Raw genomic sequence first — 17,993 nt, forward strand, 5'->3', positions numbered from 1 at the left:
ACCGCCTCGCGGCCGCCCCGCGAACAAAGAGCGCCGGGGCCGGCCGGGGCCGCGCCCACCCCAGCCCGCGGCCGCCACGCCTCCACCCGGGCCCGCCGGGCGCCGCCCCCGCCGGCTCCCCACGCGGGTCCCCCGGCGGCGCGGCCATCCGCGGCCGGTACCTGGGAATGGAGGCTCCGCCCTGCGGGGCTGCTCCCGCGGCTCCTCGCCGGGCCGCCGCCTCCTATTGTGACCGTTCGCCCGGCCGGCGGCCAGCGCGCCAGACCCGCCGCTCCCGGGCCTCGTCACCCCCGGAACCCAGGCTCCGACCGAGGCGCTGTGGCGGCGCTTCCTGCCTGCCCGCACCATCCCACGGGCCGCGCCGGGAAACGTCCGCTGCACGCCCAGGGCCGGCAGCCGGCTAACGCCCCGGGTGCCCCATCCCCTGTGCCCCCGCGCCCCAACCGCCCAGGCCTCCGCCCCGCCCCGCCCCCGGCACGCGGGGCCCCGCCCCGTCCGCCGCCGCCGCCGCCGCCGCCGCCGCCGCCGCCGCCCGCCCGCGGGCCGGCAGAGCCGCACGGGCAGGCGCAGTGCCGGCGGCTGCGCGCGCAGGCGACGCCCGCCCCCGCCGAAGCCGCCGCGGACGCGCGGGCCCGCGCCCCCGCGGGAAACCCACCTAGCCCGGCCCGCCGCGCGGGGACGCCGACCGGACGCTCCGCCCCTCTCCCTCCCGAGCCGGCCGAGCTCCGCGGGCCGGGCCCCTTTGTTCCCATCCTGCGGGCGGGGGCGGGGCCGCGCAGCTCCGCCCTCGCGGGGCCCAGAGGCCTCGCCGGGTGGCCCCCGGCCGCGCACCAGTCACCACCCCGCTCCAAGTGTGGCCGAGGGACCTCCCGCTCCCAAAACTCCGCGGCCCGAGCGTGACCAGTCCCACATGATTCGCAGTGTTACCCATCTCCTCACGGAGGGCGGCAGTGGGGGGGGTCTCACAATACGCACTCAGTCACGCTCGAACCCCCCTGCGCCCGACTCTTAGGGGCTTAGAGCAGCTCCAGACCGGACATGAGACAGGCACGGACACCGAAGTGGCCTTCCCACTCGTCCCCCGGTCTCGATCACATTGGAGACCTCAACGAAGGAGGCCCTTGGATAAAAGACTAAATTCTAACAAAAGACAGCCTGGCAGGGCGAAGGAAAGAGGCCATGGCGGGGTGTTAGGAAAGTGCGCCTTTAAAATTATGAGTTAATCATGGGAAGGGGGGCGTTTCGGTCTGCCCTTCCGCCCTTCACGCCCTGCCGAGGCCACCAGTTGCCCCTCACTAGCGGCTCTCCAGCACGGCCACGACTCCAGAGCACAGAAACCAATTTCTTGACTATCTGACTTTCAATAGAAATACTTCCAGGGTCAATAGGTAAAACAGCAGAAATCCAAAACCAACATTTAATTCTTGAACGCAGCTGTAGAAAGCAAATCACTTCACAATGCTTTTTCAGCATGTCTGATTTGGGGGGGGTAAACTCTAAATAATAGTGGTGAATCTTTTATTGAAACAATGAATCTAATCAAAGCAGATAGAGTGTTAACTAGAATTCATCTGCCTCACAGGGACGGGGAGGGGTGGGGGGTGGGGTTTTATTGGGGTTCTTCATGGTAAAAAATAAGTATTGGTAAACGGAAATGTGTTTGATATTTGCATGACTGAGACCTAAACCTGAAAGCTTTGTAACCTTTCCCACAGTGATTCAATAAATTAAAAAAAAAAAAGTTTTGTAAAAAAAAAAAAATTATGAGTTAAGAGCCAAAGTTATAGGACCGGGGATAGGGCCTTTGCCTTGCACGTGGCCGACCCGGGCCCGATCCTTGGCATTCTATATGGTCCTCGAAGCACTGCCAGTAGGAAGTCCTGAGCAGTGCCGAGTGTGACCCAAAAAGCCAAAAAATAAATTAAAGAAAAGTAATTTTATGATTTAGATGCCTATACTATACTTTAGATGATCAGTTTAGAGGGAGCAAAATTAACGGTCTATCAGCACTAACCAAAACCCAGCTTCTTCGTGCCACCCTGGGCTCAGCTAACTCCTGCAGAAAACTAGTCTGATTTTATTTCTTAGAGCCCTCTAAAGCTGTACATATAAGTAATATGATAGAACACCTATCTGTGTAATTTGTCCCGCATCTTAGGGTTTAACTCCTAAACTACAAGGTTCAAGCAACTGCTGAATCAGAACCCCGACAATAATAACCACGTTTTTAAGATCTCTGCACAAAAAGTTTGAAGCAGGTTAACAGGCCTCTAAGAACAGACCTGCCTTAGCCCCACCTCTCACGTACATCAGTGATCTAGCTGGTTTCTCCAAGAGCCCTTTCTGCCATTCTTCTAAAACAGCAAATTTGGAGATACATATTTTGAAAGTTTTGCTTTATTTTCTCATTTCATGATACAGTCCACAATCACACCTTTCGGTGCATATTCAAATTACAATCCACTTCTAATCTACAAGCTTGGAATCCCTCCCGACTCCTCTTTTACTGCTTTGAAGTCACTTGTATTACACATCTTCCAGTAGAATTCCACTGCCAGCAGAATCTCAGCTCCCTTTACCTGGATATGGGTTATGTAATAGGAATGGTGGTGGTGAGGGGGGCTTGCCTTTTGGACACTGCCTCCTCAAGTCATATTCCCCAAATACTGAATCTAGTACAGCCCTCCCAAGTTCCCAGGCCTTAAGCTTATGTGTGAATCCCCCTTGGTTTCAGCTAATCCTTTGAGAGGTAAAATCTTGAAAACCTATCACAAATGCTGAAGATTAAATCTAACTCTGTTGACCTGAGGGATTTACCCAGGAAGGTCAGAAATAAACACTGCTCCCACACTACAAGATAGGATAGTCTGAAATTTTTACTGCCATCTTTTCTCTGATTTTTGTTGTCTCAGGTTCACACCTTGCAGTGCTAAGGGGCTCTCTCCCTAGCAATGTTCACTTGGTACTGGGGATTGAACCTGGGACTCCCACATACAAAACATGCACTCCAGGCACTGGCAATCACTGGTTTCTTTTTTTTTCTTAAATCTGCTTTAATTTGGGGGACACACCCAGAGGCATTGGGGGACCATGAAGTGGCAAGGCCCTAACCAAGCTTCTTGCATGTAAAGTATGAGCTCCAGCCCTCTGAATTTTCTTAATCAGAAAAATATAGTATCCTGCTTTTACCATCACTTTAGACTATTTGATGTGACAGAGGGAATTATGCTAATGCAAGCTGCTCAACTCAATGCATCTGAAATTTTACTTGGTGTTGGTACACACCACTGGAAAGCCCTGTTGGAGATGTATTCAATTTTTAAAAAATGCTGCAATGATGGAAATGTTCTATATTTTCACCATTCAAAAGGTGGTCACTAGAGCGAGGGAGATAATACAGTGGGTTAGGTGTTTGCTTTGACTGTGGCTGATTTAGGTTCTATCCCTGGCATGCCATATGGTCCCCCGAGGATTGCCAGGAGGAGTAAACACTGAACATCACAGTGTGTCCTCCCAACCCCCAAAAAAGGTAGTCATAAGTCACTACTAAGCATTTACACAGAACTAATGCAGTTATTTCACTGACCAGTATTGGCTTAAATAGATATATGTGACTAGGGAATAGCACAGCAACTGCCAGAAAAATAGTTCCTTGTGGCAAAATCATTATGAGAATTCTAATCCAAGACTGTCCGTTAAGATTGGTTTTTAGGGGCCAGAGAGATAGTACCTGGCTAAAGTGCTTGTCTTGCATGTGACTGATGTGAATTCCATTCCTGGCACAGCATATTGTTCCTGAGCATCACTGAGTGTAGCCCAAAAACCAAAAAATAAAACTGGTTCTCTCTTCAAAAGTGAAAACAAATGATTATCAGAAATTTCCTGAGGTATCAGTTACCTGGCGCCGTGTAATCCCATCAGCGGCCAAGACTCAGAGACTATAAAATCCAGATCCTGGAACATCTTATCAGAACTTTTCTTTATGAGATCTTATTATCTCACTCCTACTTTGGACAAACTTGCAGGCTATCGAATGTAGCCTGCCCACAGGGCAGAGTCTGGCAAACTCCCCGTGGCGTACCAAATATGCCAAATACCAGTAACAATGATGGGGCTCATTCTCCTAAAGAGCCGTGAATATAATCTCAGGGCTAGGATGAAAGAGACGTTACTGGGGCCTGCTCGAGGCAATCGACGATTAACAGGATGATGAAAAAAAAAATCAGTTACTAAGTCCTTTCACTTCCAAAACCTCCCTCCCCCCACACATCCACTAATGTCCATTTTTTACCAAATAGTAAAATAAATTTCTGCAAATATCTGGTTATTGGGATTGTCTACCATTTAAACTCATGGAACTAACTGAAATTTTTTTTTAATTATTATTATTAGTGAAACACCATGAGGTACAGTTGTAGATTTACAATTTTTTGTGCTTGGGTTTCGATTATACAATGATCAAATACCCATCCCTCCACCAGTGCCCATTTTCCACCACCATGGATAATATCCCTCCCACCACCATCCCTCCCATCCCACCCTGCCTCTGTGGCAGGGCGATCCCTTGTGTTCTCTCTCTCCTTTTGGGTGACTAACTGAAATTTTAATTTATTTATTCATTTTTTCCCTTTTTTGGTCACAACCAGCAATGCTCAGGGGTTACTCCTGGCTTTGCACTCAGGAATTACTCCTGGCAGTGCTCAGGAGACCATATAGGATGCCGGGGATTGAACCCAGGTCAGCCGCATGCAAGGCAAACGCCCTACCCGCTGTGCTATCACTCCGGCCCCCATAACTGAAATTTTAGTGTTACTTTTGAATCTAGAGTTGAATTAGGAGGAACTCTTATCTGTAAAACTGAATCTTCCATTCTACAAGATGAACCCTTTTATTTACCTAGATTTATACATACATATGTAATTCTAATAATTAACTCAATTCTTGGAGTTTCTTACATACCCAATTTTTGGGAAAAGGTTGCAAAAATGGATCAAAAGGCTGGAGCATATGCAGGAGGCCCAGGTTCAATACCTAACACTGAGGGTCATTCAAGACTCTGGAAGTGACCCACATTCAACTCTCTAGGTATAAGCCCTGAGCACTGCCAGATGTTGCCCCTCAAACAAACAATTCTGCTGCCAGAAAATAACTTCAATTTCTTTCTTCCAACTGTTTTTTCTCTGTTTTCTCTTACTGTCTGGGAAGAACTTGTAGTATACAGTGCTCTACAGAAATGACAAGAGCATTTTAATCTTCCCCAAATCTCAACTTAATTTTTTTAACATTTTACCATGATGTCTTTAGTATAGATACTTAGGAAGTTGAGATTCTTACATTGTTAAAAGTTTATCATAACAAAAGGCCAAAACATGTATGAAAAAGTGCTCTCATCGCTAATCATCAGGGAGATGCAAATCAAAACAAAAATGAGTCATTATCTCACGCCACAGAGACTGGCACACATGAAAAAGAACCACCAGTGCTAATATGGGAGAGAAAGGAACCTTCATTCATTGTTGGTGGGAATGCAGATAGGACCAGCCTTTCTGGAAAACAACATTCCTTAAAACACTAGAAATTGAGCTCCCTTGTGATAGACCCAGCAATATCGATCCTGGGAATATATTCCAGTGGCTCAAAGACACAATGCAGAAAGCCATTTGCACTCCTATGTTCACTGCAGTACTATTCACAGTAGCCAGAATCTGGAAACAACCCAAGTGCCCAAGACCAGATGAGTGGATTAAAAAAACTGTGATACACCTACACAATGGAACACTATGCAGCTGTTAGGAAAAAATGAAGTCAGGAAATTTGCTTATACATGGAAGAGTACCATGCTGAGTGAAATGAGTCAGAGAGGGAGGGATAAACAGAATGACTGCATGCATTTGTGAATATAAAAAAAAAGTGTGTGAATTAATATCCAAAACCAGTAGAAACAAGGGCCAAGAGGATTAGTCCATGGTCAGAAGCTTGTCACAAAGGAGGAGGGAGAGCAGTTAGGACAGAGAAGGGACCACTACAACAATGATAGTTGGAAATGATCACTCTAGACAAAAACAGTGCTGAAAGGAGGTAAAGTGATATGCATGATACCATTTCAGCAACATTATTGCAAACTACCGTGCCTAAAATGAGGAATAGCAGAGAGAGAAAGTGAGAGAGAGAGAAAGATGTGGGGTGGAGGGAGGATGGGAGAGAAAGAAGAGAGGAGAGAAAGAGAGAGAGGACACTGGTGCTGCAGGATATGTGCACTGGTGAAGGGTTGCAACATTGTATGACTGAAACTCAATCATGAACAATTTTGTAACTGTGTATCCCACTGTGAGGCAATTAAAAATTTTTTAAAAATTAAAAGTTTATCATGGGACCAGAAAGAGTATAGTAGGTAGCACTGTAGCACTGTAGCACTGTCCTCCCATTGTTCATCGATTTGCTTGAGCGGGCCCAGAAACATCTCCATTGTGAGACTTGTTACTGTGTTTGGCAGATTGAATACATTATGGGTAGCTTCCCATGCTTTGCAGTGCCGGCAAGATACTCTCGGTAGCTTGCTGGGCTCTCTGAGAGGGGAGGAGGAATTGAACCCAGGTGAGCCAAGTAGGCTGCGTGCAAGGCAAACACCTTACCCGCTATTCACAACTGCATATCGTATTAAATGAAAAATTTCTGCATCAATGACAAACATGATTTTCCCACTAATGTATGACTGTACTGAACTTTAGATGCTGAAACAATTTTACATTCCTAATAAAAATAGGGTTTTTAAAAAAATTATATTGCCCTTTTTGTAGATTGCTAAACATAGTTTGATAAAATTTTATTTAAGAACTTTACATCTGTGTTTCTGAGATTAGTTTTTATTTTCTATTTTTTGCAATATCCTTGTTACAAAGATTATGCTAATCCCAGAAAATAAATCAGGGCGTGTCTTCTATATATATTCTCTAGGATATTTTCTATAAGAATAATGCTATTCCTTGCTTTCTCATTTCTTCTCCCTCCCACTCTCCTCTATTTTTAAGCCACTCCAAGTGGTGCATGGGGGGACTGTGATGCCATATCAGGGCATGTGTGAATTCAACCTTTCAAGCCATCCCCCCACCTCAAAGTGCAACTTCTACCTGCCTCTTACGTCCCACACCCTGAGACTGAACCTAAGGCCTCATACATGCAAGGCAAATGTTAAACTGCTTAGCTACACCCTTGACTGTGATGCCTGATTTAAATATTCAGTAGAATTTGCTAGTTAGTCAGCTAAACTTAGAATTAAAAATCTTAAGTAATTATGGATTTCTTGTCAGATTTTGGCTCTTCCCCTCTAACAATGAAGAAATAGCTATAATCTTAGAACAAATATGATAAAAGATCTCATTCTGAAACTGTAGATAACCATTTCCCAATGTTGTGAATTTTAAGCACTCTTACTAATAATAGACATAATTTTCCCCCCAAAAAAATCAGCTCATGGTTTCCCAACAGTAAATCAATAAATATACAATTTAGTTCTGTGTTCCTGGTGGAGTTTCTGGACATCAAATCCTATCTAATCATGACTGTCTGAAGGATCTTTATACATAAGTGGTGACTATAAGGCTTTTGCCTAAGGCCACTCCCAGTGGTGTGCTACTCCTGGCCCTATGTTCAGAGAATCACCCTTGGTGGGATTTGGGGGACCATTATATGGTGCTGGGAATTAACCTGGTTGGTTGGGCTGTATGCAAGGCAAGGGTTCTACAGCTTTTGTAGTCTCCAACCCCTGTGTGCTGGCTTTCTTGTCCCTGGAAGCCAGTGTTTCCCAAAGAGTGCCATAGTTCCCAACCCTCTAGGACATGGTAGTCTGGAGTATAATTGAGGGGTAATATATGGTTTGCTCACTGAAAGAAGGTATATTTCCAAGGGTGAGTACTTTTTTTTTTTTATCTGAAACAAGGGTTGTAGGCCAAGTAAGTTGTTGGGAACCTCTATTCTACTGATGTCATTCAAAGAACCTACAGTATTTATTAAAAGTATGTACCCTGTGCTGGAATGATAGCACAGCGGTAGGGCGTTTGCCTTGCACGCAGCCAACATGGCCGACCCAAGTTCGATTCCTCCGCCCCTCTCGGAGAGCCCGGCAAGCTACCGAGAGTATCTCACCCGCACGGCAGAGCCTGGCAAGCTACCCGTGAGGTACTCGATATGCCAAACAAAGTAACAACAAAGTCTCCAATGGAGATGTTACTGGGCCCGCTCGAGCAAATCGAGGAACAACGGGAGGGCCTTTATGTACCCCCTGAGCCCCTGCTATTAATCTATTTTCCTTGAGGGCAAGGTTGATTTTTCCTTAGTTTGTAACCATCTCAACTCACACTAATATTAGGAAGATGCTGACAGAACAACACACAAACACACGCGCGCGTGCGCACACACACGGGGGTGGGGACGGGGGACGAGGTCATCTATTTGAATATACTGAAAGACATGATTGAGGGGCTACTTGGTTAAGTGCTGAAGAACCATGTAGGGAAAATACCACAGAAGAAGCTGCTACAAATGTCAGGATCTGCCAAAGAAGGCACTGAGATAGGGAATGGTCTTCCTGCAGGAAGTCTATGATCTCCAAGACCAGCAAGGAGGGAGTTCTCTGTTGTTAACACTCCGGAAGGGGGAGCTGCTGTGTCACATAGCAGCTTCTCTGATGGCCCTTATGCCAGCTTAAGACCGAAGGCCAAGTTAATGGTATCCCTATTTTTCTAATACAATATTCATTATTCTGCCTTGTAAAGTATTTACTTGACTCTTTTTCCTATTAGGCAGTAAGCTCCCTGAAGTCAAGGAGTAACTCTTTGGTTCTGGCACAGAACCCCACAGTACATAAAGGTACTAGACAGGGTACTAGATAAAGCATCCAATTAATGGTATGTAAATATCGCATAGCAGTGGTAATTCCAATGTTTTCTCAAGAAAATTCCCAGGAAGAAATAGGGCTTAAAAGAACACAGTGTGGAGTGAACGAGAATTATTAGGAGGTAAAAAATTAATTTGGAAAATTTCCTAAAGCTAATTCTGCTACTCTACTTCCTTAAAAGATTTCCTCTTCCACCAAGAAGGGGCTCTTGATATGATAAAGCTACAGAGGGAAAAGGAGAATGAAACAATCAGGCTGCAGAGAACTGTATTATGAAAAATGATCCAACACACAACGAGAGACTCTCACCCACACCTGTCAGAATGGTAAGGCTTACAAGTAGCAACTGCCAGCCGTAGCAACCAAGGACCACAAAGGGGCAGCAGAGGCACACCCAAGTCTAAGTCTTCCAAAAGCCTGTGATGAATGTCCTGGGGACGGGAGAGGGGCCCTATGATTTCTCCCAGCAAGTGAGATGGACTGAACCTTGGCAGTAAGAATGACAAGGTAAACCTCTTAATGCAAAAAGGTGAAAATGAATGAAAGGAGTACCAAGGTAAAATCATCAGTCAGGGGTGAGACAGGGGGAAAAGGGGAGGGAGGAAGGAGGGAGGAAGAAGGGAGAGGGGAGGAGGGAGGGAGGGGGGAGTAAAAAGGGGGAGGGAAGGAGGGAGGGAGGGGGGAGTAAAAAGGGGGAGGGAAGGAGGGAAGGAGGGAGGGAGGGAGGGAGGGAGGGAGGGAGAGAGAGGGAGGGAGAGAGAGAGAGAGAGAGAGAGAGAGAGAGAGAGTCTTGAACAGGCAAACTCAGGTTTGATCCTTAGCATTCCACTGGGTCCCCCAAGCCCTGCCAGATATCATCCCTGAGTGCAGAGCACCACTAGATGTGGCCCAAAAAAACAAACCAAACACCTGGAAACCAACAAACAAAAAGCCAAATCATCAGTCATGAGGGAATAAATCCATGTACTTAAAATAAGCAATATCACAAAAAGCAAAGAGAGACCTACGGTGAGAGCGAGACATGCAAGGAAAGCATGGGTGGAACATCACAGCATAGTTCACCTACAGGATAGGAAAATTGGCCAGAGGTGACCATAGTATGCCTGCTTGTATACTTGCTCCTGTGAAGCAGAGAGTCTTGCTAATTCCATCCGGAGATTTCAGGAGCAAGTATATTGGCAATGACTCTCATTATAAATTACTTCTGCAGCTTAATCTCATTGAGCAATTCATACTCCGGTATATTACAGTCTGGTATATTACAATTTCACAAAATTCACTGGACAGTTACAAAGATAAAGTTTAAAGAACTAAGTTACTCCTGTCAATAAAATCTATAATTTAATTGTTAGGAAGTTTTAATCAACTCTTATAAAATCACATGACATGTAAATTGATTCTGGTCTTCTGACTTTATATATATAAAATCTCACACACACACACACACACACACACACACACACTACTTGACCTGCAACTGAAAATATATTAATAAATGTGTCTAACAATGGAAATGCTGGTTCAAAGAACATGTCCCTTTAGTTTTAATTTTGAAGTGCTGCTATGTTCCCTAAGAAGTCAAGCCAATTTTTACTTCAACTAGTTGTTAGGAGTTTACTCCAGTGTTCAAGGGAATTCCCTGAGGATATGAGGCCTGCCACATCTTCAGCAGCAGGCCAAAGACCAGGGGTGAAATAAGTCATGAGAATATGACATGGGCTAGGATACTCTGAGAGCCATTATATTTCACATCAAACTTAAAATTTTTTTTTGTTATGATTTCCCCCTATCCCATTCCTGGGCCTTAAATGTGGTCTTAAATGTGACGGCCCTAGAATTGGACCAAATAGAAAACAAATGAGAAGAGTAGCATTTATAAAGCTGGTCACTTCCAGACCCTGGGTCACAGGGCTGACTGGGAGGGCAACCAACAGCAGACTCAGTGAGGACCATAAATACCACACCTGGGGCAGGAAGTCAGCAAAATTAGTTGAGACAGTGATGAGGAACGAGGGTCCCCTCAAAGCCTTAAGAATTGAGGGCCAGAAACCAGAGAGAAAGCATAGTGGGTAAGGTGCTTGCTTTGCATGCTGCAACCCGGGTTTCACCTCATATGGTCCCTGGAGCAGTACCAAGAGTGATTCCTGAGTGTAGAGTCAGGAGTAACCCCAGAGCACTGCCAGGTATGGCCCCAAAGCAAAACAAACAATAAAAAGAAACTGGCGGCCGGAAATGTAATATAGGAGGTATATAGCACTATATATAGCACTTGCCTTGCATGTATCAATGAAAGTTTGATCCTGGAACCGTATATAGATCCCGGAGCACTGCCAGGGGTCACTTCCAAAACTGAGTCAGGAATAGTTCTAAGCACTCCAGGATGTGACCCAAACCACAGCCTGTTTCCCCACCCCCTCCCAAAAAACACAGATACACAGACACAGACACACACACAGACACAGACACACAGACACACGCACACACACATACACACAAAACAAATCATTAAAAAAATAGGTGCCAGATATTCAGGAGTAATTCCTCAGTGCAGAAATAGGATAACGCTTGAGCATTGCTGGGGGTGGCTGAAATACCACCCACCCCCCAAAAAGTGGGGAGGCGGGTAAATATTAATAGTATAACAGGTAGGGCTTTTACCTTGCTTACAGCCAACTAGGCCTGATTCCCCAAAATCCCGTATGTTACCCAGAGTCCCACCAGGAGTGATCCTAAATGTGGAGACAGGAGTAAGCTTTGAGCACAACCAGGTAAGGCCCCCAAACCGAAGAAACAGAAACCAAAAATGGAGGGGATGAGGGATACGGTACAGCACTGCCTTACATGTGTAGAACCCTGAGCTTGACTACCAGCACTGCCTGACTACCCCTTACTTTCAGCACTAAGCCAGAAATAACTGCCTACACCCCTGGATGTGGCCCAAAAACTAAAAAAGAAAAACAATAGGGCTGGGGAAATAACTCAAAGGGCGAGTACTGATGCTTTTGAATGCAGGAGACCCAGGTTCAATCTTGGGCATCATATGGTTCCAGAACACTGCCGGGGAATGATCCCTGGGAACTGCCATGGCTGGGCCATAAGTGGGACAAAGAACCAGACAGTAATGGAAAATATGACCCAAAAAGCTAATAATAGTGGGTGCTACACATGTAAGTGCTCAAAAAAAAAAACCCACAAAACAGTACGGTATAAATAATGATCAAGAAATAGAGAAGCACAGACAAGTAGCTCTGTTACTTTGAAGAGGTCAATGAAAATGTAGATTTTAAAAGGTGATATAGGAATGACAGTGGATAGTAAAATGTTTGAGATATAAGAAACAAGAATGTTCTCTCAGTGGAATCTATCATGTGAACAGCTCTGGACCAATACAATGTGGACCAAATTACTTGTTGGAATTCGGATGGTTTCAATATGACTGCATAATTGCTAAGTTGCTCTGGACAACAGATACAGAGCCTATGTACAGAATTCTAGCATTCTGCATTCCTGAACTATGAAATAGCTTATGGAAACTACTGTGTCTTCATGTTGGTTTCCACTGATGATCCACACTTCTGGGATCCTGCTTTGGCTTCTAACACAATGACATGTCCGCAAACCCAGCATGCACCCTCTTGAGAAATTTCAGATTAAAATCATAGAAAATGTCTACCTGAATTTTACCTGAGCAATCTTTCAATTTACACTACAAAACAGAAATGGTACCCTTAAATAAAACCCTCAGAGCAGGACATCTCTTAGTAGCATGAACATAAAATGCATCCTCTTCCACAGTAACCTCACTCATTCCCCTCTGCTTGCCTGTTCCTATCCCAACAGGAAGTGGCTTGAAAATGATAAGATTTCCTTAGGCCACCAATGACTTTTCAAAGGCAAACTGAAAAAACACTAAAACAAAATCATCTCAGGGAGCCTGGGAGATGGTCCAGTGGGGAGGGCATTTGCCTTGTGTGCAGCTGATCTGTTTTGATGTCTATCATCCCACTTGCTCTCCAGAGCCCACCAGGAGTGATCCATGAACGTGGAGCCAGGAGTAAGCCCTGAGTCCCACTGGATGTGTGGCCCCAAACCAAAAAAAAAAAAAAAAACCCAAAGAAACAAAAAAACATCTCAAAAGACTTATCATTACGTGGGAAGCCTAATCATCTTGAATATTTCAAATAAAGTAGGAAGAAAATCTATTTTAAAACACAAGGACCCAAGAGTATAGTTCAAAGTAGAGGACTTGCCTTGCATAAATGAGGCCCTGGATTCAATCTCCAGTACCACATGGGAGTAACCCTAAAATAAGAAGCTGGGAATACTTCTGAGTACCCGAGTGTGGCTGCTCCCCACAAACATGTAAATAAATTTCTAATAAGGGGCTGGAGCCTTCTAGGAGTGATCCCTGAACATAGGACCAAGTGTTACCCTAAACACCGCCAAGTGTGGCCCAGAAACCAAAATATATACACTAAGGTAATTAGAAACCATTTCTCATCAAATATACTCACAAAGGAAATGACACAAAAGATGAGTATTTAAATGACATGAAAGAAAGTGAGAAAGTATTCCCATACAGTGTAGGAGGAAATGTAAACTGATATATATATATGTAAAAAACTATAGAAAAGTTGAAAAATGTTCAAAAAAGTAAAACTTCCTTTCAGCTTGGAACAAACTCATTTCATTATACTTTCACCCTTCTGCACCTTGTTTATACCTGCTTATGCCAAACAGCCTTCTTTCTGCTCAGTCTGACGACCTCTGCATTAGCTGTTTCCTTTTCCTAGAGGGCTTTCCCGTGGTCCAGATTTTCCTATGATTTACTTCTTATCACTCAGATCTTAGACTAAACAGGACCATCTCAAAGGCTGTGAGGCCTTCCCCAATACCTAAAATAGCCATCCTTTCACTTACTTGCACAGCACTTATGAGTATCTGATCATTTACATATACATGCGTTTTTATATACACATATATGTACACACACATTTTCTGACACACACAGACACACTAGAAAAATAAGAACCTTTCTTTGTTTTTTTTACTACATCCTGATGATTCAAGAGTTCCTGGCACATAGTACACACTTTAATAAATTTACTTTGTAGCCTCATGATTGGAATATTATGCAACCACCTTAACAAAAGTTTTGTGTATTTTTAGCACGTAGGTGTCTTTTCCAAGTTGATCATACAAATTCTTCCCACACTTCATTTTTAAAAATATTATTATGCTGACATTCTTCCCTGGTGTGGGACCCACGTTCCCTCCTCTTATATAGGATTATTATTCCATCTATTCAACACTATGTTTTCCTTAATATATTGCACTTACTGTATTTTGAAATTTATGCTTTGTGTTTATTTTTATTGTTTCCTGTAGTTTGTAAATTCACAAGGGGAAAAATATCTTTGCTCTGGAGGGCAATGATGTGGCTCAGCAACAGAGCAACTGCCTTACGTGTATCAAGTCCTGGGTTCATGCCCAGCACCACCAAACAAAAATCTTTGTTTTGTATGCGGTTGTATTCCCCCAGTGCCTAGAGAACTGTCGAGGGTTCACGTTATTTGGAGACTGAGTCAGTTGAAGAAATCATATACAGTCAAGACTCTAATCCATTCTCTCCATCTCCCCCTAGGAAACAATCCTACATGTAGACAGAGCACGCAGAAGACAGAGGAAAGCATTTGTGACTATTCTTAGGTTTGCTGATCAAATGGCAAAATCCCTTAAGACTTCTCCTTCACTTCACCATACAACTGTGGAAAAAGAGCTCATCTCCTAAATAAACACAATCATGCAAAGGTTCAGAAACGAGGAAGAACATATAACAATAAATTGAAATTGTCAGGCAGAGTGGACAGGAATCTCATCTTCACGCTCTAAAACTGGAGACAGAAGAGAGTATGGTGTAGGAAACTGCCCTGCTAAATAGGCCCCCAGGATATGAACAGTTCATAAATTTTTAAGGGAAGATGCAACGTGCAACAGAGCTACACACATGCGGCAAAGCAGGAAACATCCTGTTAGGAATATATAAGAAAACTAGTTTAGTAAGGGATATTTCAGAAGCAAACGTGCAACAGAGCGCAAACGTGTGGCAAAGCAGGAAATGTCCTGCCAGGGATATGTAAGCTTAAGCAGGTTTACGAGAACTGTAAATCATGTGTTCTGGCAGGGAGGTTTCTGCTCAGAAAAACAAGATAATCCTGTACCTAAGATTGTACATTAAGGGTGCAGGCGGTTGCTCATCTACATTACATCCATATGCCGCTGGCTACATATCTTCTTTGTTCTAAAAATGTATGTACAATCTATAGGAAGGTATCTGCAGAAATGAAGGGAAATGCAGAGTCTTACTAAAAACATGGTCAGGCAGCCCCCCTTTTGGGAGCGCTATTTAAGCGATCTCTATACCTGGTCAAGCCACTGAGTCTGTTTCATTGTTTCCTACAACTGTGGGACAAAGCCAAAGGTGCCAGTCTGACTGGCTTTGGGGTGGTGATATGCTATAGGATGGTTTGGCATCTATACCCTGAACAAAACGAGGATAGAAGCTCATTATGCCGAAGCAGGGGAAAGTTTAACCCCAGAACACCTGCACAATTGTAAAACTCGATGGTCTGTCTGAGACCTGAAGTGATTCACCCTTTCCCTCCAGCATCAGACTTATTTTTAAACACATTTCTAAACCCGGAGGTATGCTGAGGTTTATGGCACTAACTACATGGTATGGAAGTCTCTTTCAGCGACTAGCTCCTAAAAAAGAAGTTAAAAGTTAACTTCAGTATTATTGCGCTAATAAAAGAGATGCTGGAATGCTAAAAGCATGACACTCTGTAAACAAGAGTGAAATCTGAGCAAAGCTCACAATAACAGAGCATAACACACAGAACAAAGAAGGCCATTTGCAATATCCCAGGGACCAGCTAACTTCCTGAGGCCGATCCAACAGGATGAGAGGCAAATCCTGACTGAAACAGTAGAAGGTCACTTGGTCTGGTCCTCCAGGAGAAACTCCAGTGGAGGAATACACTCCCATATGAAAGGCACGGGAAATAGAAAGAAAGCCAATAGAAACTAATGATGAAAAAAACTGAATATATGCTCACCACTAGTCAGATGTTCCTAACACCAAACCCACACCAGTATCTAGTACAACAAGATTACAAATGAGTATTGAAAGAGCCCCCAAAGATCAGGTTTCTTCAGGTAAGAAAAAAAAAAAAGAACAGAAGCATAGGCTGGGAAGACAGTTCAGAGCACTACCAGAAGCAACCAGGCAGGGAGTAGATCCCAGCACCTTTTTAATTAGCCCACAAACTTAAAAAAATTTTTTTTAATTAAAAGAAAGATAACACACAATGAATAATGAGTTTGTGCATGATTTAAAAAAAAAAAGGGGGGGACTGGAGAGAGAGTACAGTGAGTAGGGAGCCTGCATTGCACCAGGCTGACCCAGGTTCAATCCCTGGCATCCCATATAACCCCCTGGGTCTCAGTAGGAGTGACTCCTAAGCACAGAGTCCAGAGCAAGCCCTGAGCACGTTGGGTGTACTCCTAAAACAAAAGCAAACAGAATTTTTAAAAAAAGATTTAATTTTGAAAGGTATGAGATGAAACCATCAATGAATACAGTCAACGACAGAAACAAATGAAACTGAACAGTCAAAGGCATTTCAAGCTGGAAACAGACACCAACTGCTGAGAGAGTTGGGAGCACTGGTTCACTTACTGAATCACCCATCCAGACAGTGCAGGGAAATGGGAAGTTCAGTGACGTGGACAGGACAGGGATTGAGGAAATGGAGCCCACCTCCTGCAAATCATCCTCAAGTTTTCTGGAAAGTCTGATAGTCTGACATAAACACCAGCAAGGTCCTCAGCATCTTACAATTGTGCCCCCAGAAGTATCCTCGTGTGGCCCCCACCCGGGGTTTGGCAGGTGACTTCACACTCTAAGGGCAGCATGCATTTCACCAGGGTGGCGTCAACACGAACCTCACCTTGTCACTGTCATCATGACAAATGTGGTCGTGATGGATGGACTGGCACTGAAAAGAAGCATCAACACTACCTACAAGAGAAAGGGAGGAAAAGTTAAAATGCAATAATCCCTTACAGTTCAGCTGCTTCACTGACTAAAAAGCCCTCTTATAACCATCATCCCAGCCGATACTTGGAAGTAAGCAAGATAGAGATCATTATTCACCAAGTTTAATTGAGTCAAACAAAACACAGGGAGGCTGACCTGCACAAAGCAGTGGTCTGTGAAGCGTCAGGCCTGAAATGAGAACTCCATTCTTCAAGAACCCCTAATTTTTACCATATCTCAAAGCTAAGTTTTCAACGATAGAGGACAACCTAAATAAGCACATCAGCCTTCAATAATATTAACTTCCACTTAGAAGGGGAAAGCAGATTCCTTACTTTTGAGGGGCATGGGGCGGGGGGGACCCTGATTTTATAAATTCTCAGCACATGAAATACACATTCAAATAATATTATGAATAGGTTTTATTAAAGATATACCTTTGTAATATGCTTGTCCATTTGATTTAAACAAAACCCATCTCCTAGAGATAACTACTCTATGAAAACAGAGACATTTAAAAGACATTAGGTAAGTGATTGGGACAACCAATCAACCATTTAAAAAGTTTTGGCTCCTACCTCGTATCATACTGAAAATGGTGGCTCAAATATTCATATAAATATAAACAAATAAAACTAGCTTTAAAAGAAAATGTAGACTAAAAAAAAAACTTTGAAGAAACACTTGAAAGAAGAGACTAAAATAAACATCAGAATGAGGGCTGGAGCAATAGCACAGGGGATAGGGCGTTTGCCTTGCACGCAGCCAACCTGGGTTAGATTCCCAGCATCCCATATGGTCCCCTGAGCACCGCCAGGGGTGATTCCTGAGTGCAGAGCCAGGAGTAACCTCTATGCATGGCTGGGTGTGACCCAAAAAGCAAAATAAATAAATAAAATCACTTAATCACTTAAAATAAAATAAAATAAAATAAACAGCAGGAAAGGACCCTACCACAGATGAACCAAGTCCCTTCTGTGCAGGAGAAGCTGACTCTGG

General features: G+C 44.1%; 1 protein-coding gene across 6 annotated transcripts in view; it reads right to left on the minus strand.

The window, feature by feature from the left end:
• RNF38 (ring finger protein 38) overlaps positions 1-17,993 on the minus strand; it is a 112,991-nt gene that overhangs the window by 41,535 nt on the left and 53,463 nt on the right. For 2 of the 6 annotated variants that reach the window (XM_056117097.1, XM_056117095.1), the window contains exon 2: positions 16,906-16,976. Coding sequence is in view for 2 of the 6 variants with exons in the window: in XM_056117090.1 (XP_055973065.1) it covers positions 16,906-16,972 (67 nt within the window). In the remaining 4 variants the exon portion in view is untranslated. Of the gene's footprint in view, positions 1-161; positions 447-16,905; positions 16,977-17,993 lie in introns of those variants that run through there. The other 4 variants (XM_056117090.1, XM_056117089.1, XM_056117093.1 and 1 more) reach the window with 2 other exon arrangements.

The sequence above is a fragment of the Sorex fumeus genome, unplaced genomic scaffold, assembly GCF_029834395.1.
Source record: "Sorex fumeus unplaced genomic scaffold, SorFum_2.1 ptg000034l, whole genome shotgun sequence".
In the NCBI taxonomy this organism is placed as follows: domain Eukaryota; kingdom Metazoa; phylum Chordata; class Mammalia; order Eulipotyphla; family Soricidae; genus Sorex; species Sorex fumeus.